Source organism: Amia ocellicauda, chromosome 19 (genome assembly GCF_036373705.1).
Source record: "Amia ocellicauda isolate fAmiCal2 chromosome 19, fAmiCal2.hap1, whole genome shotgun sequence".
NCBI classification, from domain to species: domain Eukaryota; kingdom Metazoa; phylum Chordata; class Actinopteri; order Amiiformes; family Amiidae; genus Amia; species Amia ocellicauda.
This window is the reverse complement of record NC_089868.1, coordinates 16,395,759-16,414,739: the sequence shown is the minus strand read 5'-3', so window position 1 is coordinate 16,414,739 and position 18,981 is coordinate 16,395,759. Positions and strand designations below refer to the sequence as shown.

The window sequence follows — 18,981 nt, the reverse complement described above, 5'->3', positions numbered from 1 at the left end:
TAAATATAGAATAAATAGAAAACAATCACCTCTAGTGTTATGTATGCTGCAAATTATATAATCAGCATGTACCATAAAGAGAAACAAAACAAACATATTTACTTTAACTGGCCATAGTAAGGTATCTTTAAGCAAGTACCATCTCAGTTTTATACAACAATAAATACCGATTAAAAAGGTAAGCAAATGAATACTGCACTATTTACATTTTAATATACATCACTTTAGTATACATTCTAGCAAGTCAATATAGACACCAATGCCTGTTAAGGCCATTTAAAAACTTTTCTGCACATGGTTCATACATTTCTTCCGATGTCACAAAACAAAGACTTGCAAAGTCACAGTTCAGTGTTTGTGAAGTCCGAGGTCCAAATGCTCTCTTAGTTTTCACTTCAATTCTTTGTAATAAGGCAACAGTAGAACCTGTAATTAAAATAACACTATTCAGGTAAGATTAGTATTATTGAAAAGCAAACATTTCTCAGCATTGGCAGAATTATTCCAATATCACATTTACTGCAGCAGTGTAACATTTTTTAAAAACACTTAAGTCATGTGCTGTAAATTTCATATTTAGGTATTACACGGATTTAAGTGGGAACATTCCAGTATAATAAAAATATAAATATCCACCCACCCAAGAGATCAATGTGAAGTCATTTCAGGATTGCTAACTGCCCATCTCTGAACATATATATACACTCACCTAAAGGATTATTAGGAACACCATACTAATACTGTGTTTGGCCCCCTTTCGCCTTCAGAACTGCCTTAATTCTACGTGGCATTGATTCAACAAGGTGCTGAAAGCATTCTTTAGAAATGTTGGCCCATATTGATAGGATAGCATCTTGCAGTTGATGGAGATTTGTGGGATGCACATCCAGGGCACGAAGCTCCCAGTCCACCACATCCCAAAGATGCTCTATTGGGTTGAGATCTGGTGACTGTGGGGGCCAGTTTAGTACAGTGAACTCATTGTCATGTTCAAGAAACCAATTTGAAATGATTCGACCTTTGTGACATGGTGCATTATCCTGCTGGAAGTAGCCATCAGAGGATGGGTACATGGTGGTCATAAAGGGATGGACATAGTCAGAAACAATGCTCAGGTAGGCCGTGGCATTTAAACGATGCCCAATTGGCACTAAGGGGCCTAAAGTGTGCCAAGAAAACATCCCCCACACCATTACACCACCACCACCAGCCTGCACAGTGGTAACAAGGCATGATGGATCCATGTTCTCATTCTGTTTACGCCAAATTCTGACTCTACCATCTGAATGTCTCAACAGAAATCGAGACTCATCAGACCAGGCAACATTTTTCCAGTCTTCAACTGTCCAATTTTGGTGAGCTTGTGCAAATTGTAGCCTCTTTTTCCTATTTGTAGTGGAGATGAGTGGTACCCGGTGGGGTCTTCTGCTGTTGTAGCCCATCTGCCTCAAGGTTGTACGTGTTGTGGCTTCACAAATGCTTTGCTGCATACCTCGGTTGTAACGAGTGGTTATTTCAGTCAAAGTTGCTCTTCTATCAGCTTGAATCAGTCGGCCCATTCTCCTCTGACCTCTAGCATCAACAAGGCATTTTCGCCCACAGGACTGCCGCACACTGGATGTTTTTCCCTTTTCACACCATTCTTTGTAAACCCTAGAAATGGTTGTGCGTGAAAATCCCAGTAACTGAGCAGATTGTGAAATACTCAGACCGGCCCGTCTGGCACCAACAACTATGCCACGCTCAAAATTGCTTAAATCACCTTTCTTTCCCATTCAGACATTCAGTTTGGAGTTCAGGAGATTGTCTTGACCAGGACCACACCCCTAAATGCATTGAAGCAACTGCCATGTGATTGGTTGGTTAGATAATTGCATTAATGAGAAATTGAACAGGTGTTCCTAATAATCCTTTAGGTGAGTGTATATATATATATATATATATATATATAGTACTTTAAAACAATGTTTCTTTCAGTTTAATATTATATGCATCACCTAACATTTGTTACAGTACATTATGTATCACTACATAGGGAAAATCCTGACAGTTGAATTATGTTGTCTTATTCTAGACACAGAACTACAAGGAGTTGGAAGTGTCCGTTATTAAGGCGTCAGCAGCTTACCTACAGTCAGTGGGTTTCATTTAGACTTTGTTCGTGGTTGTCATGGTCTGGTTGGCTACGTTTCCACCCAAGACACCTGAAGGAAGTTTATATTGCCGTGCATCAAAGAAATAGATCTGCAGAAATTAGAAAAACTAAATATAAATCTTTGATAGGTTTAGTTGTCAGTGGCTTTTTTGTTGGTTTGTTTTTTCACAACATCGGGCAATGGTGGATACTAATGATAAAAGTTGTCAGACATCTGATAGCACTGCAAAGCCGAGCGGTTTTATACCTGAAAGGTAGTCTTTTGAACACTGACTGGCAGTATTCCAGAGCAGTCTACAACAGGTGTCAAAGTTTCCATTAAAGTCCTCCAAAGTAAACTAACACTATCCTCAGCATTGATGGGATACATTCACACAGTTGCAAGTGCCGTACCAAAATAACAGTTGTACAGCCCAGCACAGCAGATCCAAATGCAGGACAAAGAAGAAAAAAAACACTGGAGAGTCTGGGCAGATGTGAAGTGCCCAGGACATTTGATTTAGACAAGGAAGTGGAGTTGAGCATGCGTCTATACCTCGTTATGACTAGTGTTGTGTCAAGAAATCCAGACCTGAATATATTCCAACACTTTTTTCCTCTCTTTTTTTTAAAAGTGACAAACATTTCAACGTAAGTGACCTATACAGAATAAAAACAACTCCCCATACCTTGCAACCAACTGCAAGCAAGGCATGAAGAACTACAATGGTTGAAACGGTTGCTATTGCAATCCTGCGGTGGTCATCTCGAACAGCCGGCCAAAACGTCATGACCAGAACCGACCCGGACAGGCACATGGCGATCACGATGGACACCCATCTCACAGACTCATCAGGAATAATCCACAAGACCTGCCCACGCAATAGAAAGCAGCAGTACATTATTTTATAAATCACTCAAATAAAAAGAATATGAAGACACGTGACTGCATATTTTGAGATGTATTTTTAAATAAATAAGATCCCTGGAATAACTGCTGGATTATTTTGACTCCACAAATTAAATGGATCTTAGTATGTTTTTATCTGGAATGAACATAAAACAACAACCCTTATACATTTTCCTAAAGGTCAGTACAACTACATTATATAGTATATAAAAAATGATTATAATGATAATGTTCTCACCGCTGCAGGAATGTATATAAACAGGGAATATCCATAGACACAGACAATCTCCAGAAATGAATAAGACACTATGTTCATGACTTTGCTGTTTCTCCACATCAGAAAGCCCCAGAGTGCCAGAGGAACCAGCCATGCATAACTGTAGATAGCAGTGGCAGCAATTGTTACTGTAAAATCAAATGACAGAATATATAGTATTATAAAAGTCCTTTAGAGCACTGCAAACTTTAAATTCTAATATTGCAGGATAATGGAAAAATACACATACAGCAAATCATTTTCAGGGAGAGCTGACTGTTCTAAATATAGCATCATTAGGTTATTCCCTGCATGCTTCGAGAGTGAAGAAAGTGCAATGATCAGTAATCACAAGCGATACCCATGATCCCTGCTGGGTGTGTCTATTTAACTAAATAAATGTAAAACAGAGAGTCTGTAACTGTCAGGACTTGACAGTTGAAACACCAGCAGTGGGTTTCAGAAATGTGCCCACATCATTAATATGTTTCCTGCTACATTTGAGAAAGCTCTGCATCTCAGGGGGACAATATGTAATGCGTCATTTTTCTATTTTATCTCCCAATATTATTTTGATACTTAAAGTTACTCTAAAGAATTAAAAAATAACAATTGTGTTGACAGTGCAAAACCAGAAGTTTTTATTTTGGTGGTTGTTGGCTAGAAAGTAATAAATGGCTGACTGACCTTTCCTAAATTCAGGCACATAGTGGTAGTCAGGCTGGCCAAGGTGCACCAGGAAACTAGATATGTTTCCACTGATGGCAATGGCAAACACAAGGGTGGCACAAATCCAGAAAGGTCCTGAAACAAAGGAAATCAATAAAACCTTAATCCTGGAATTGATGAATAAGCAAAGAAAAAACTGCACTGTTATATTTTTAGCATTGGAAAAGCTGCTCATTTTAAATTAGGGTCATGGTCTGTAATTTCATATTCAAAGCTAACAGACCTGGGATACACACATACAATAAAATACAGTACTTTTATTGTAAAGCAGTATCTATTATGTTCAATGGAAAATATTTTAATTCCCTTTTATGGCCACTGTAACTACTGCATTAAAATTTTTATTTTGGTCATACATAACATACCGTAGAGATCCGGGTTACTGCGGACGTACAGTCTGACAAAGTTCTTGCCAGGCCAAGGCACAAGCGAGCCTTTTATTCTGTCCAGGACCTGATGCCAAAATAAAACTATGGTCATTACAAATAAAACAAAGAACTCTTACCAAAACTCACAATGATACAAGCAACCCTTGTACTAACTTTTGGCTTTATTGTACCCCTAACTTAAACCAAACCCACACCCTAAACTTGAAACCCAAATGAAACTGCAGGAGCCTTGATCCTTGAATTCTAATGGAGAGTCCAGCCTCCCATCTAAATACTGAAGTGCCTGGGTTTACAATCCAACACATTTGTTTATCGCACGACTGACAGAAATAATGGTACCTGGTATGTATCCACATCAAAAAATGTTTGGTAATATTCAAACGTCCAAAAGGGTATGCTTTTCTTCTGACCTGCAAGAAGCTACACGAAAAGAAGAACTTTTAGTATTGACATTATGGGGCAAAAGAAATCCAAATTCTTGAGAATGTCTAAATTAAACACTTTTCTATCCTCTTTGCTATGGTCAGCAGAGCCCCGTTTCCTCAAATAATTAAAGTAAAGCACATATTTTGAGGAGAGCTATGCCAGTGTAATCTCACCCAACCCCCCCCCCCCACTGTAAAACAGCTCCCCAGCTCCCCCACCTCCGTTTTGTCGGAGTCGTCGTTCCCGAGCAGATCATCGTCCTCCTCTCTGGAGGCCGTCCCCACAGTCCTGCGCTGCTTTCTTGGCTTGTCGTTGGGATCCCCAATGCTGATTGTGGTGGCATCCCTGTTGGCAGCCAGCAGGTTCTCTGCGTCCTCAAACTCTTTAGAAACACAAAGCAGAGGGAGAACAAAGCAATTCAATGAAACATGTATACAGTACCAAATACAAGCAGGAATGCATACAATTTCTAGAATTTTTAAAAGAAAAAGAAAATCTACTTGAAGCTGAATGTATAGCCTTACAACACTTGGAAGCAGTTTTAAACCCACACATGTAGTTCACCATCCACACCCTTCATTGAAACAATAGTATTAAGATATACATTTGGTTTATTTACTTTTTTAAAGTAGGCCTATATTTTCAGTTTGTTGAATGACGATTTAACCAAGAAAAAAACTAGGCAAATGGTACTCAATGTATTATCCTGTTAATAACAATTAAGAACATTAACAATAGCTTATTGTATTACAATAAAATCTGGGGATGTATGGATCCCATGTAACAACACTAGGGATATTAGTTTTCTATACATTGCACTTACCTTGAAACTGCAAATCATCTACAGCCGCCATTCAAACACCTGCTCTTGATCCAACCAAAAAAGAAACTTCTGCAAATAAATAAATATATTTCACCAGATTATACGCACCGAGCTGGTAAAACAACAGATGCAGCTGACGGCGTGTCCCACTCACACATTTATGCAAAACTAAATTTCGTTTTTTTGTTTTTTCCTGTGTGTAATTTACATCAAATGCCTTTTCAGCCGTTTTATGTAAAAGACGAAGCCAGTACGGTTTTGTTCGTTTAAAAACATACCCGACACTGTGTGCTTTACATGTCACGAACAAGGCCCGTCTATAATCCCGATGCAAGTGATAAACAGCGATTTCTATTGTTTCTTCTGGAAATGGAGGTGAGTGCTAGGTTTACAAACACTACAAGAAACGGGTAACACGCATAAACAGACAGATCGGTGACATTATCATTCTTATGAAATGCAACCCACCAACCAGCCTTGTTTTGCAGACCGAATATCAACTTCTTCCGCCTTTGACGCGTCATATTGGAACAGCCACCGCTACATTTGTATCACTTAAAAGGGACGCAACATAAATGACCTGATTGTTTGCTGGTTACTTTTGTAATCAGATTATGCATTTGAATACTGTACATACTCTCTTAAAAGTAACTTTGAGTTAAGTGGATCAAATGTAATTGAATACCGGTAATTGAGCGTCTGCTCTGGGCCAAGCATACAACATTGTTAGGCATGTCCCCAGCAAGTCCTTCAATTATTGATTGGAAATCTACCATCTACATGCGTTCATTATAATCTTATGTTTGTCTTTAGTTCTATACTATATGGGTTAATAAACACTATGTTTTTGTAGTGATAAAAATCAAAACGGTGTTCACAGCATTATGACAAGTATATCAATGATTATATTGTTTTTCTGTACTGTTTGACTCAAGTGTAGGTATGCGCTTGTATTCTGTATTTTACGGTACAATACTTTCCAGTGGGCGGAGAGCTGGAAACACAGCTCTCCCGGGCTGATTCTATTGAAATCCCATTGTGTCATATATTGCTCTGAATTTGAGCTGTACGGACGTTTCATGCTGTCTGGGTCGATCTGAAGGGAAGATCAATGGGGAAACTGGTGGTTTACTTCAGAAGCGCATGTTTGCTTGTTATGCTTTTTCTACAGAGCTTGTTTTTAAAAATGCTGTCAATTGTTTCCCCCAAACTGACAAAGAAGATACTGTTAAAAATTGGAGAAAGGGCAACGATGACCCAGAATCCGAGGTTCAAGTATGAAGATTGGGCTCCTTCCTTCTGCCGCTTGGTGTTTATTAAAACCGTCCTGGGACACATTTGGAAAAGTTTGGCAGAAGACGCGTTTGTGGGTGAACGGGCACCTGACACGGCGGTGATCACCTTGGAGGGCAAAAGGACGAATCTGCACAGCTTCATGAAAGGTCTATACATACATACATACATGGGAATATACTGAACACATCTGCAGTGCTCACACTTGAATAACCTGGTATGGCTGTATTATTTTCTCCTGTAGGTGACAGAGCATTGGTGCTGAGCTTTGGAAGTTGCACCTGACCCCCGTTTTTATACAAGCTGGACGAGTTCAAGCAGCTTGTTCGAGACTTCAGCTCCGTTGCTGATTTCCTCGTCGTGTACATCGCGGAGGCACATGCAACCGGTAAAATATACACAGTAACACCGCTTTGCCAAATGCATGACTGGATTGTCACTTCACGCATGTGCTGCTGCCCCCCTGACTCTCTCCACCACTGCACAGTATTTTGCATTGTTAGTTGTAACGTATTTGTGAAGAATTCGTTTGCTGACGTGCAGTGTTGAATGAAAGAGGTGTTTTAAATGGTCATTTGAGTCACTGCTTCTCCTCCCTCTCTCTTAGATGGTTGGTCTTTTGGAAACAATGTCGATATCAAAATTCACAGAAGTGTGCAGGACCGCTTGGCAGCAGCTCGTATTCTGCTGCAGGAAGACCCGCTGTGTCCGGTTGTCATTGATGAAATGAGCGACAGCACAGCCTCACGATACGGGGCGATGCCAGAGAGGCTGTATGTGCTACAGTCCGGGAAAGTCCTATACAAGGTATCTTCTTATCAGTTGTGTAACCTGTACAAAACCTGTTTGTTTGCACGACAGCGAGCTGGCACGCAAATTAATTCCTTGATCTAACGATTGAACTTTCACTTAATTGTATTATATAACGTGGGGCAATGTAAGCAAGGCCCTAAACCCAATGATGTGTTTCTCAAGCAGCTGATTTTAATTTGAACATTAATTAATTCAGTTACTTGACAGGACTTTTCAGGTTTTAAACATGTCATATCAATTTGCCTATACCTTTATGGATAAACTAAATTGTCCCAAGTTCTTCAAGAGATAGTTTCATTAAACTTATTATTTGAAATAAGGATCCATTCAGTAAAATATCAGCCAAGATAGAACAGGTTAGATCATAGGGTGTGCCGAGTCCTGATTTTCAAAAGCAAGACTTAACTAGTCCCTATTAGAACAGAGTTTTTATTATTGTGCATGCACATTTTTTTTTCTTTCTTCTTTGTTTTCGGACAGGGAGAGCCGGGTCCTTGGGGATACAATCCTGAAGAAGTAAAAGCACTTCTGCAAAAGATAAACTAGGAGACTGTGGCGTTGACTTTTAAAACTTGATACTGGAGGCTTATCAGCGTTGTCTATATCGTCAAATTCAGCTTCACAGGATCCCAATGCTCAAACGGACTCTGTGCCCATTTCTGTATTTACATTTGATGGTTATAGTTAAAACCTTTGGCTGCTATAACCTGATTGCCCAAAATGCAGATTAGCTTTGCAAGAGAATGTAAGAGCATTGGAAATACTAGTCTTCATTCATAGTAGTCTTCTAGTTTTATAAGTGGGATGGTACTAAACATCTGTAACCTGACAGGTTTTATATTAGAGTAACAAAACATGTATTTTATGTTATTGCACTTTGTATTGCTCGTGTATCCTGTAAGTCACCCTGGATAATGGTGTCTGCCAAGAAATAATAATTTTGGTTGTAATTGGTGTGACAGTTTTACTTGTTTACTGGACAATATCACAAGAGAAGTTTTAAATAAACCAAACATTTGTATCTGATATGACAACATGGATTAACTGGTTTGTGGGGGTAAACCTTCAAAGAATACAATTTAACAAAAATAATCTCTAGCTATATCAAATAACCTGAGCCCCAAAGGAGTTATCTATTATCTCTAAAATATTTCAGTTAAAATATATATATAATATTACATTTCATTGTCTACTTTTTCATTTACCCTGATAAAAAATCCAACATAACTTCACAAACCATAAAATTCAAAACCATTTGAGTGTAAGTTCATCCCACACAATACACCTTTTCTGTACATTTATTATTGTGCAAGGAAAAAATAAATGGATTATAATTACATTTTACAAGTTTAAACATGAAACAATTAGGCTCACATGTGGCTCTCGCTTGTTCCTTCTACCATTACCCTGTGCACGGAAACAAAGTGGTCGTATCCAGACTGGATGATGAATTTCAGGTGGGTTGCTCTTGTGCCACTGAACTGTCAAGAAAAACATAAAAACGTAATTTGTGTGGAATGTTTTTAAATTCTCATAAATGTACTCTAGGCAGTGAACTCACATATAAATTCACTGAACACTGCTTTTGAACCAAGCAGTTATACTTACAGCAATGTCGTTTGACTGAAGCTGGCCTTCTGTGTGTTCAAATTCTGGAAGGTGAAAATATAAATCAATATATTCTCAGTCATCTAGCATACACTGTTCAAGGCCACATACCATGTATTGTCATTATTTAATAGCATATAGCATGTATTAAAGAAAAAAGCACTTCAGAATTACACTGATACGTACTCCATGGAACTGACCTTTCTCGATGACTGCTTCGAAGTCTGCTGCCTCGTTGGAAGCACTTTTCTCAATTTTAAGGTGTTTCACTGCACAAAAAAAAAAAATAACATGCGGGGGGAAATCACAGATTCACAAATGTTACACTTTGTACACATAGAGATAATGAAAGCATATAAAGCTTTGTCAATGATCAGTGCTGAGTGCTTATGAATATGGGCACCACAGGTTTCACAAATGCTGAATAACCTCTTACCATTGTAACACTGAAGTGTGACCAAGCTCACTTTGACAGGGTTGGAGAAGCGGATGATGAACTCCTGTGGAAACATCCCTGTGGAAACCCAAAACGTCTCGCTGCTCCTACAACAGAAACGGCAAAATGTGAAAGTAATCTAGGAGAGTAATTTCCTAGAGTAACTGACCAGTTTCACTAGTGCAGGGGTTTTCAAACCGGTCCTGGAGTACCCCCTGCCTGCTGGTTTACTTAATTACTTAATTGAATGGTATATTGCTTTCTTAGGTCAATTAAGCCATTTAGACCTTGATTGGAACAAAAACCAGCAGGGCAGGTGGTACTCCAGGACCGGTTTGAAAACCACTGCACTAGTGGTTCTCCAAGGATTTAAACTTCTAAGGCAGTGGTACTCAAACCTGTCCTGGAGTACCACCTACCCTGCTGGTTTTTGTTCCAACCGAGCTGTCAATTACTTAATTGAACCCTAAATTTAAGTCATTTGAATGCATTTGACTCTTTAAATTGTGTAACTGATAAAAAGTTGGCTCCCAAATCATTTCCTGATACAAGTTTGTACTTAACTTTAAACCCCTACTGTTAAAAATAATTATAAGGCTCTGATTTAGGAAATTATTAGTTCAATTAAGGGTTCAATTAAGTAATGGACAGCCTGGTTGGAACAAAAGCCAGCAGGGCAGGGGGGACGCCAGGACCGGTTTGAAAACCCCTGCCTTAGGACTGTCCTGGGATGCAACACGTTATCAAAAGCAGCCCATGCAAGTACAATAAAGCAGACAGGCGAACCCAACCCTGCTGATCATTATTTTACCATTTGTGTCGGTATATTATATATTAGAGGCATCGAGATACGATATCTTAGATACCTAATAAAACTTCGCTCACGGGTGTTACTGTTAGATCTCATAGGCACTTGATGATCATCGCTTTTGTACGTATTTAGTTAAAAACAATTGCACCACATTTCAAAGCACATGCTACTCTTCACTTATTTCAAACTCGCGGTGTGTGTATAGACCGTAAGATCAATGTCAGTCCCAAATGCCTACTCACCCATCTATAATATTTTCTGGTGGGTAGTTTTCGTCGTTGGAGGTAGCTAAAATAACCTGAGCTCCAGAAGAGTTCAAAGCGGCATCTATCATCTCCACAGTATATTTCAGTTAAAATAAAACCAGAAAACACGACAGAGTTGATGTGTTTTAAAGCTGAAAAACATCGCTGTCTTAACCAGGACTGTTCCCGTTGCCAAGCAGCCAAAGAATGCCGCACTGACTTCCGGGGGTAACACTCAAATGTGTCCGAATATAATGATCATTATGATTATAAAAATTTTGGCAGACGCCCTTTGTACCTATATAAACTTGTTTTTTATTATTTTGTTTATTTCGATATTTATGTTATTTAAGTCTGTATCGTTGTATGACTACAGATCGGAAACACTGTAACTATTAATACCAGTGGTTCGCATTCTATATATAATACAAATAAGCAAAATTCAATTTGGTTCCTGGTTAGAGAAACAGTCTGAAGCAAACGTTTCATTTTGTTGAACAATGGCAAGATGCTGTTAAAATAAAGTTTAGGTTAATATTTGCTGGCTGTGGATGGGATGGTAGCTTTTAAAAGTCTTTGTTGCTGTACGGCACACAATTGAGGTAGCACAGCACCTAGCCGTTAGTTCCGGTGTACAGAGAAATGCATTCCCAGAGTTACAGTGCTTGTGTGTCATCTGTGCGCTTTCCCAAACTTACAACAGCTGTCTGCGAAATCGGTTGGTATCTTTTACAGTGAAATTAATTAATAAGTATAACCTGTTCCTTTTGTATCACGTCATACGTCTTTACTATTTTTTCTTGCTAGTTCTTGAATAGCATATTTTTAAGACTGACCCACAATCTTAAACTGTTTTAAACGGCGTAGGAAATACGTTGCATTTATTTAATTGATGTATTTTAGGTATGCAATAAATTGTTACTCACTTGCACACAATGCATGCTTTAGTTTTGGAATGTATTGCATGTTTTGTGGTAAAGTGAGTAGGTTGTGTTCAATCTGGTGTGAGCACTGACATCAAGAAAAGCAGATGTCCAGTTTTAGCCAGTGCCAAGATCTTCAGCCAATACAACTCAGCGTTTTCTGGGAAACAGATGATTAATTCAACATTCTTGAGTGAACCTTGTATAATAATAATATAAATATTACTGTAGCTTGCCACTTGGTCCATTACCATGAAATCAATGTATTCAGCCTGCAAACACATTTTTTTATATAATAAGATATAACAAATGTCTTGTTTTAGTCTGCAGGAGCCCAGAGTAATGTGTTCTTACCGGAGGAGCTATGAGGAGTGTGGGCCTGTGTATGTACGAGAGAAAGGAGAGCTCCGCCGTGTCAGTGAAGCTTTAAATACAGAGGACGGACCCCTACCCAGCAGAGTGAAGCCCCTCAGACTGTTTCAGAAAGGCTTCTCTGTGCAGCTCTGTGTTTCAGACAGAGCCCAGACCACCAGCCCGAGAAAGGATCACTTCATCTTTACATACACCAAAGAAGGCAGCCTGCGCTACTCTCCAAAGTCCTTGTTGAATATCGCGTTGAAATTCATCGCCGAGAATGTCCAGCACATTGATTCCCTTATTGGTTTTCCAGAACAAATGGCTGAGAGACTCTTCACAGCAGCAGAGGAGAAACATACATTTTCAGACCCCAAAACAGGAGTGAAAGCTTTGCAGACCTTCAGTGAGGCCTATGGAAACCTCGTTCTTAATTCTCTCTGTTTAAGGAGCAGGTAAATTAGTGGCCTTTCTGTCTGTAGCTACACATTTTACCTTGAGACAAGACATCAGTACTCATTTTATGATGACATAAATTATTATAATCCTTTATCCAAGGTTTTAGTCACACGTTTTACTGATTTGTTTTCTTAATGGGTCTCAGAACAGTTGCAGCCTGTTTGAAAGCTTTTTCTCATCTCTGTCGGTACAGGTTTCTCCTTGTGTCTGAGAAGCTAGAAGAGATTAAAGCGTTCAGCGGTCTGCGGAGTCTGGACCTGTCCTGCTGTAAACTTGGAGATGACCATGAGCTACTTGAACACCTGACATCCGAGGCCCTATCCAGGTCTGAACAGAGTAATCGCATAAGAAACTGATACTAAGGAGCACTTGGACAAGGAAGGACCAGAATGAGAGAAACTGTACATTTTATTAACGTAATAATGTGAACGATGTCTGAATTTACACCTTTCGTGTTGCCTTTCTGTGGCTCTCATGTGTTCTCCTCCAGTCTTGTCCACCTGTCACTTGGTGATAACTGCCTCTCAGACAGTGGCCTAAGGAAGCTGACGGCACCAGTTCGAGTGATGAAGAGGGGCCTTGGAAACCTGCAGCGGTTAGATTTGTCCTGTAAGTCTCTTAAATATCCAAAGACGTCTTGTGATGTTATTCAAAATATGCCTAGAAGACTATACATGGTTTTTCAAGTACAAACAATGTACCTTACCATCCAAGCTCAATAGAGTACACTGCAATTCAATTATATTTTGCATACTTTAGGATTTGGGAACTGTAGCTTCACCTTTAAAGTGCCATATATTGTGTCTTTTCAGAAATCAATTAATTAAATCACAAAAAACTGTCTTCCTAGGTAACCCTATGATCTGTGCACACGGTATTGGTTATCTCTCATGCTTCTCAAAGCTGCAAAGCCTAGATCTCTCAGCAACAGGAGTAAAGGTAATGAGGCTTATTAAGAGTATGTATACCTTAAATAAACCTTTTGTTGTGAGAATCAAAAAAGTTGATGAAATTACAGATTTGCAGGTATAAAGCTGTGATGCTACTCATTGGGGGATTTGATTTGAGAATGTATCATTAATTTTTAAATGGTATACTTTCTATCAATTCATGGTTTCATACAGCTGAGAGAAGCAATGTTGTTTCTCACTGCAGATTTTGATTAAATCCACAGCTCAACGACTCTCTAATCAGAATGCTCAAGGATAAGGTGGGGTTAATTCGTGCTGACCACCCGTTGGAAGATTTCTCTCATTTAAATTGTAAAACAGAAGGCTGGGCAGAACAGGTATTGTATCTAAAAAGTATTCTTGTAATTTCATTGGAACACACACAAATATAACCAGAAGTATGACGCTGAAGGTGAACTAAAATGTGTGAAATGTCATATAAATATTTTGTCCATGGCAGTTATTTTAGATTATGAAATGTTATCATCTTTTTATGTATTTGTTTCGCAGGTTATTCATCAGTGGGACAGTTTAACGTCTGAAACTACAAAGCCAAAGACAAATCTCCAGCCCAGAACAAATGCACTGCGCTTCTGTAAGGCATTTCAGTGTACTTTATTCTCAGTGTTATTATTTTGAGTGTTGCGCGGCAGGATTGATTTTTGTATTTCGCCATTGACAAGCAATTGTATACCTTGTGTGTATATAAAACAAATATTATATCTTATTAATGCATATTAATGTCTCTTTCAGATGGCAAAGAAAGGTGCCTGAGGGAGGTGTATAAAACCCCTTCTCTGCAACTTAGCAAAGAAGAAAGCAAGAGTCGGGAAAAACTGCAGTTCCATAAACCTCATCAAACACTGACCGCAGGGAATACAGACTCAGTCTCGCATATCCACAAGAAAAGGGTGCTGGTCTCTCCACAGGAAGGAAGCAGCGAGCCGATGCCAGCTCCAAAGCGCCAGTGTGCTGCTCAGCTTTCCCCAGAGGACTGGGACATTCTGAACAGCTATTAAAAATGCACCTTAAAATGCACTGAAGTATGCAGACATTGAATTAGCCACTGAAACTGCTATCTGGTGTTAGGTTTACAGTGCTAACAGGAGGTTTTATAGTAACTTGGACTTGTTAATAGTAATCTTAAACTCTCAAGACGTATGAAAATTGTGAAAACGGCCTTCGTAATTAGCCAGTCCTATGTTAAATAAATATGCATATTTATTTTGTTAAGTCTTTACATGTTAATACATGATTACAAAAGAGAACTCTCTCAAACACCTGCGTGATGTTTTACATATGGATTGGTTCGAACATGGAGCACAAATCAGTTCAGATAAAGTTTGAATGCGTAGAGGAAACAGAAATAAGTACCTCCATGTTATCACAAACCCGACACCGCGGCTCTGAGGTGAGTATCTTGGTTACAGTATCAAGTGTCAGTGTACTTTGAGTAAGGCCAACATATTAGTTTGCATCAGTTCCTTTTGTTATAATAATATTTGCACATTTCCTTGTAAATTGTAAATAAGCTTTTTTATTAAAAAAAAAAAAGTTGAAAGCATATTGATATTTTTACTACATATTTAAGTCTGAATAAAATAAAGTACAAATGCTATAAAACATGCATCTTGAAACTTTTTCCATGCAAATACAAGTAAAAGCCTATTTCAAGTTTTTTTAATCTCTATAAGTGCAACATTAATGCACAGATTATGTGGTCAGATAATTTAAACACCCCACTATTAATTGGATCTGCCATTCATTACTGTAGGTATTTATAAACAGTCTCACTCTGAAAGCAGCAATTGTAATATGAATGTTTTAATGTGCATTCAATGTTATAAAATACTATTTGATAAACAGTATAAAAAAAGTTTAACCTGTACGATATCAAGATATTTAGTACTGAATATTTTTTTGTGTAATGATTTAAAGTAAACTAAATAGAAAAGTGTATATCCTCATTCAAATCAGATCACCAGGAATTTAAAGCCGGATTGAACCACATGCAGAACATAAGGAAATCCTTTTCTCTAGAATGGAATAATATCAGAACTAAAGAAACGCATCACTGAAACACAAAGAACATTTCTTCAATTTGTACAATGACAATTGCATTAACCCCCCTATACATGGAGATTATCAGGAACATAATCGTTGTATAACCTACAGAAATTCAATACATGCTGATTTTCCTTAATTTCAAAAAAGGAAAAGATCGTTTACAACAGATTTAGTTTATAATTCTAAACCATCTCAAAAAAGTGCATTGATCTGGAGTGCAGGGAAGTTCAAATCCAGTTCCTTGTGGCCATATCCGATTTTTAAATTGATTTATTTATTTTTATAAAAGACCATGAGATACGGTACTGAAAATGTAATTACAGCTGCCAATTGCAAATTCAAAATGTTAACCCGATGCAGACTTCGTCAGGTGATACTTGTGTCTATCCAAAAGGAAGTCAACTTTAAATAATGTGATTGTCAAGTTAGATTTCACCCAGGCCTAAATACACATTATTTAAAAAAAAGTTTCAGATCTCCTGGTTGAAGAAACAAAGTTTTTTGGCCACCAGCAACTGGTGCGGAGAGTTTGATGTAGTGGCAGCTCCTAAAGCAGGATCGAAACAGGAAAGCCACAATCCAGCAGCTTCTACAGACTACCTTTAAATCATTCATTTCTAAAGACCTGAACCGAAATAGTTTTTGATCAGTTCAGCTAGTTCATTTCCCTTATCGTAAGGAGAGACTTGGGGGAGAGCGGGCAGTTATGATGATTAGCTCCTATTGACACAGTTGTACTCGTCTGACCAGTCGGAGCACTGCTGCTGGCGGTCCTGACACAGGGAGCGTGGGACGCACTTGCAGTATGTGTACACCACCGGCATGCAGCTCCACCAGTCCGGCCCGCAGGGGGGACAGTCCGCATCTGCCAGGGAACACAAACCACCAGTTTGCTCCAAAAGTACCACTTTTCTTCTGTGAAAGAGAAACTACACTTCTTGATTGATGAGTCATGTAATTCTAGACTCTCGACAGGAAACATTTGGAAAGTCTATTATTATTTCCAGTTCTCTTTATTTTTAGTTTACTTCGCCGAACGATGGTAATGATTTTGGCAAGGCTGGTAAACTTACGGGGAAGCATTTCATCAGAACAGTCTCCACAGTCATTTATGTAGTTACATTTCTTATCGATGAAAATCCAGAACTGAGGGTTTCCACATCGAAAAATAAGGTCCCCTGGGATGCTATTTGGTAAATCAGCTGGAAAAAAAACAACAGCAAGAAACACATTATTATAATACAAATATAATAAACATATGTATAAAATATATTCTTGAAGTTACTCTGAGCATTGTATAGTTCTTTCAATTATAACTCGTCACCAAGCCAATCTAACACTTTTCAATGGTAAAGTCCAGCAAGAGAGAGATAAACGGCATAAAATGACCTTAACTTACCGCAACCATGTTAATTGAGCGTGGCAAATGTTAATTAGAGTCAGATGATGAGTCAGATTACAATAAGCAGAAGATTTTGAACATCCCTGAAGTTTCAAGACGATGGCACTTAACTGCACATCTCTGGGTTCTCATCGGCGCCGCTGGGACAGTTTTTTATCCCATTACAGAGGTCAGAGGCCGGGATGCAGGTCACTCGGTCATCACACAGAAAGCCTGACCGGTTTTGGGGTGTCGTACAGTAGCGGTTAACTGCCACATAAATAAAATACATAAACAAACTAATTTAGACAAGTTTAGACCTTGAAACAATAAAAGTCACTAGCAGTGCTACATTTTCACATGCAACATATATTTATTTGTATTCCCTAGTCATTAAACTTGCTTGCTTTACTTTGTGTCGTTTGATTGGTTTGCAAGTTGGTTCTAGAAATGTGAAGAGGAGCACGGGCAGGGTCTGACCAGGCGGGCGTGTCGGGATGCCGAAGATCATGGCTGAGGCCATGGCGGCCGCAGTAATGGCCAGGCACAGCAGCACCAAGGCGGATATGCAGGCACATCTTCTGGTGCAGCACTTACAGCTGGCACACTCCTCACAGCAGTCTGGCACAAGGACACACACTGGGTTAGACAAGCTCTCTGCGCTAGCTTTTATACTTACTCCTAGTGACAAATCACCTGACACCTGGCTTTCAATGTTTGATATCCAAATATGACCCAGTGCAGATGCAATAAAATGCTATGTCTGACCAATGTGACACACACTGAAAATGTGAAACTGCACTCTTTTCTTGTTGATCATTTTAAAATATGGATTTAAAAAAAGAATGTATAACAGAAATAACAGAGAATGGGGTTCAGTACATAGAGTGAAATCCAATTACCCATTTATATTGACTACAAGGGATCGAAATGGAAAGAATATGCAGGGGATTACTTCACTGCTATGTAAGCCCATAGACGGCTTCATCCTGATATGTGATTATCTTGGGTTAATAATACAAATTAAAACGGTGCATAAAATGTTTTAAAAATGTAATGTCTGTCCTTGACATTCCTCAATCATTTCACCAACAATAACAAATCAAAGCATTTCTCTAGATTAAGGACCAGATGGCTAATGAGTCTCTTACCTTCCTCTCGTCTGGATAGCAATGTTACCGATGATCCAAGAGAGTTTGCATCAAAACTCCTCTGAAGAAAATGTATGTGCCATCAATATAGGGAACATAAAAGTATACATACACACACAAAAAAAAAAAATATATATATATATATATATATATATATATATTGTGGGTTGCGGTTAATGCAAATTTCACATTAAATACATCTACGTGGAATAATCTGTACATTTCAGACACAAAAATAACATTACAGATATTCACCAGAACAAGGTTTACATTAAACCAGTGTTTAGTATTTTACTGCAATATAACTGAAGCCATACAGTACCTGCGGGTAAGTCTTATTTGATCTCATTCCTTAATCCTGCTCTCTTCAGTCGTCTTCTGCTGTAAATGGGTTTTTATTGTTAGCTTTCTTCTCCCTTTCGCATGTACTAGAGCTCCTGGCAAGAGGAGGAAACCAGTCCTTTGATACAACAATGTCTCTAGGTTACGACTTGAACACAGTAGAGGCGCAAAGGTCTCTTTACATTAGCACACACATTAGCATTTCTGTCAATCAACACATTGCGAATCTAACCAAAGTCCGCCGTATACTGGATCTATACTTTATCATACAAATGGTGCATTTTCAATATATAAAAAAAAACAAGACTGAACAAAAGTAAATAAAAAAAATCTCTCAAAAGGTTGGTAATTATTAAACTAGACAATTAAATGATGCACTTGTCCCTCCAATTAAATAGAGGTCCAATATAAAACTGCTGTGAAATATACACATATATGGAAGTTAAAAAAAAAACAACTATGGTTTATACTTATACTTAAC

At 38.5% G+C, this 18,981-nt stretch overlaps 5 protein-coding genes across 8 annotated transcripts; 2 read left to right on the top strand and 3 right to left on the bottom strand.

Moving 5' to 3' along the window:
• Positions 1-191: 191 nt before the first annotated feature.
• On the bottom strand, positions 192-6,235 carry yipf1 (Yip1 domain family, member 1). Of its 3 annotated transcripts, none has more exons than XM_066691676.1 (10): positions 6,136-6,235; positions 5,668-5,736; positions 5,063-5,226; positions 4,758-4,838; positions 4,395-4,482; positions 3,988-4,104; positions 3,283-3,449; positions 2,824-3,006; positions 2,129-2,244; positions 192-426 (listed from the first exon to the last, which is right to left on the bottom strand). In XM_066691676.1, exons 2-9 carry the CDS (start codon positions 5,696-5,698, stop codon positions 2,149-2,151), a joined length of 927 nt encoding a protein of 308 aa, XP_066547773.1. In that variant the 5' UTR covers positions 5,699-5,736; positions 6,136-6,235; the 3' UTR covers positions 192-426; positions 2,129-2,148. The 3 variants fall into 3 exon arrangements, with proteins under 3 accessions (XP_066547773.1, XP_066547775.1, XP_066547774.1); XM_066691678.1 differs by having other exon boundaries at positions 2,133-2,244; XM_066691677.1 differs by lacking the exon at positions 6,136-6,235 and adding an exon at positions 5,946-6,129.
• A 438-nt stretch (positions 6,236-6,673) lies between these two features.
• dio1 (iodothyronine deiodinase 1) lies at positions 6,674-8,799 on the top strand. The gene is made up of 4 exons (XM_066692288.1): positions 6,674-7,109; positions 7,205-7,348; positions 7,568-7,767; positions 8,254-8,799. The coding sequence occupies exons 1-4, from the start codon at positions 6,779-6,781 to the stop codon at positions 8,317-8,319; spliced, it is 741 nt and encodes a 246-aa protein (XP_066548385.1). The 5' UTR covers positions 6,674-6,778; the 3' UTR covers positions 8,320-8,799.
• Positions 8,800-9,055: 256 nt separating this feature from the next.
• hspb11 (heat shock protein, alpha-crystallin-related, b11) lies at positions 9,056-11,094 on the bottom strand. Of its 2 annotated transcripts, none has more exons than XM_066692290.1 (5): positions 10,871-11,094; positions 9,818-9,924; positions 9,568-9,650; positions 9,382-9,425; positions 9,056-9,254 (listed from the first exon to the last, which is right to left on the bottom strand). In XM_066692290.1, exons 1-5 carry the CDS (start codon positions 10,960-10,962, stop codon positions 9,227-9,229), a joined length of 354 nt encoding a protein of 117 aa, XP_066548387.1. In that variant the 5' UTR covers positions 10,963-11,094; the 3' UTR covers positions 9,056-9,226. The 2 variants fall into 2 exon arrangements, with proteins under 2 accessions (XP_066548387.1, XP_066548386.1); XM_066692289.1 differs by having other exon boundaries at positions 9,582-9,650.
• Positions 11,095-11,466: 372 nt separating this feature from the next.
• On the top strand, positions 11,467-15,182 carry lrrc42 (leucine rich repeat containing 42). The gene is made up of 8 exons (XM_066692248.1): positions 11,467-11,591; positions 12,120-12,605; positions 12,803-12,934; positions 13,100-13,218; positions 13,460-13,548; positions 13,784-13,897; positions 14,070-14,154; positions 14,313-15,182. The coding sequence occupies exons 2-8, from the start codon at positions 12,139-12,141 to the stop codon at positions 14,576-14,578; spliced, it is 1,272 nt and encodes a 423-aa protein (XP_066548345.1). The 5' UTR covers positions 11,467-11,591; positions 12,120-12,138; the 3' UTR covers positions 14,579-15,182.
• On the bottom strand, positions 15,176-18,626 carry LOC136714652 (low-density lipoprotein receptor class A domain-containing protein 1-like). Its single transcript, XM_066692249.1, has 6 exons — positions 18,481-18,626; positions 18,159-18,219; positions 17,488-17,628; positions 17,140-17,277; positions 16,700-16,828; positions 15,176-16,491 (listed from the first exon to the last, which is right to left on the bottom strand). The coding sequence occupies exons 1-6, from the start codon at positions 18,505-18,507 to the stop codon at positions 16,340-16,342; spliced, it is 648 nt and encodes a 215-aa protein (XP_066548346.1). The 5' UTR covers positions 18,508-18,626; the 3' UTR covers positions 15,176-16,339.
• Between the last annotated feature and the right edge of the window lie 355 nt (positions 18,627-18,981).

Bases quoted from the DNA above. Each gene is read 5' to 3' on its own strand.
- yipf1 (XM_066691676.1), bottom strand. From the start codon at position 5,698: ATGGCGGCTGTAGATGATTTGCAGTTTCAAG. The intron at 4,839-5,062 runs GTGGGGGAGCTG...CTTTTCGTGTAG, and splicing joins ACGACTCCGACAAAACGGAG to CTTCTTGCAGGTCAGAAGAA. The intron at 3,450-3,987 runs GTCAGTCAGCCA...TTGATTTTACAG, and splicing joins TGTGCCTGAATTTAGGAAAG to TAACAATTGCTGCCACTGCT.
- hspb11 (XM_066692289.1), bottom strand. From the start codon at position 10,962: ATGATAGATGCCGCTTTGAACTCTTCTGGAGCTCAGGTTATTTTAGCT. The intron at 9,426-9,581 runs GTCAGTTCCATG...TTCACCTTCCAG, and splicing joins CGAAGCAGTCATCGAGAAAG to AATTTGAACACACAGAAGGC. The intron at 9,255-9,381 runs GTAAGTATAACT...TTTTCTTGACAG, and splicing joins TTCAGTCAAACGACATTGCT to TTCAGTGGCACAAGAGCAAC.
- lrrc42 (XM_066692248.1), top strand. From the start codon at position 12,139: ATGTGTTCTTACCGGAGGAGCTATGAGGAGTGTGGGCCTGTGTATGTA. The intron at 13,549-13,783 runs GTAATGAGGCTT...TTAAATCCACAG, and splicing joins TCTCAGCAACAGGAGTAAAG to CTCAACGACTCTCTAATCAG. The intron at 14,155-14,312 runs GTAAGGCATTTC...TGTCTCTTTCAG, and splicing joins AACAAATGCACTGCGCTTCT to ATGGCAAAGAAAGGTGCCTG.
- LOC136714652 (XM_066692249.1), bottom strand. From the start codon at position 18,507: ATGAGATCAAATAAGACTTACCCGCAG. The intron at 17,629-18,158 runs GTAAGAGACTCA...TCCTTGTGCCAG, and splicing joins GCTATCCAGACGAGAGGAAG to ACTGCTGTGAGGAGTGTGCC. The intron at 17,278-17,487 runs GTCAGACCCTGC...TTTATGTGGCAG, and splicing joins CATCCCGACACGCCCGCCTG to TTAACCGCTACTGTACGACA.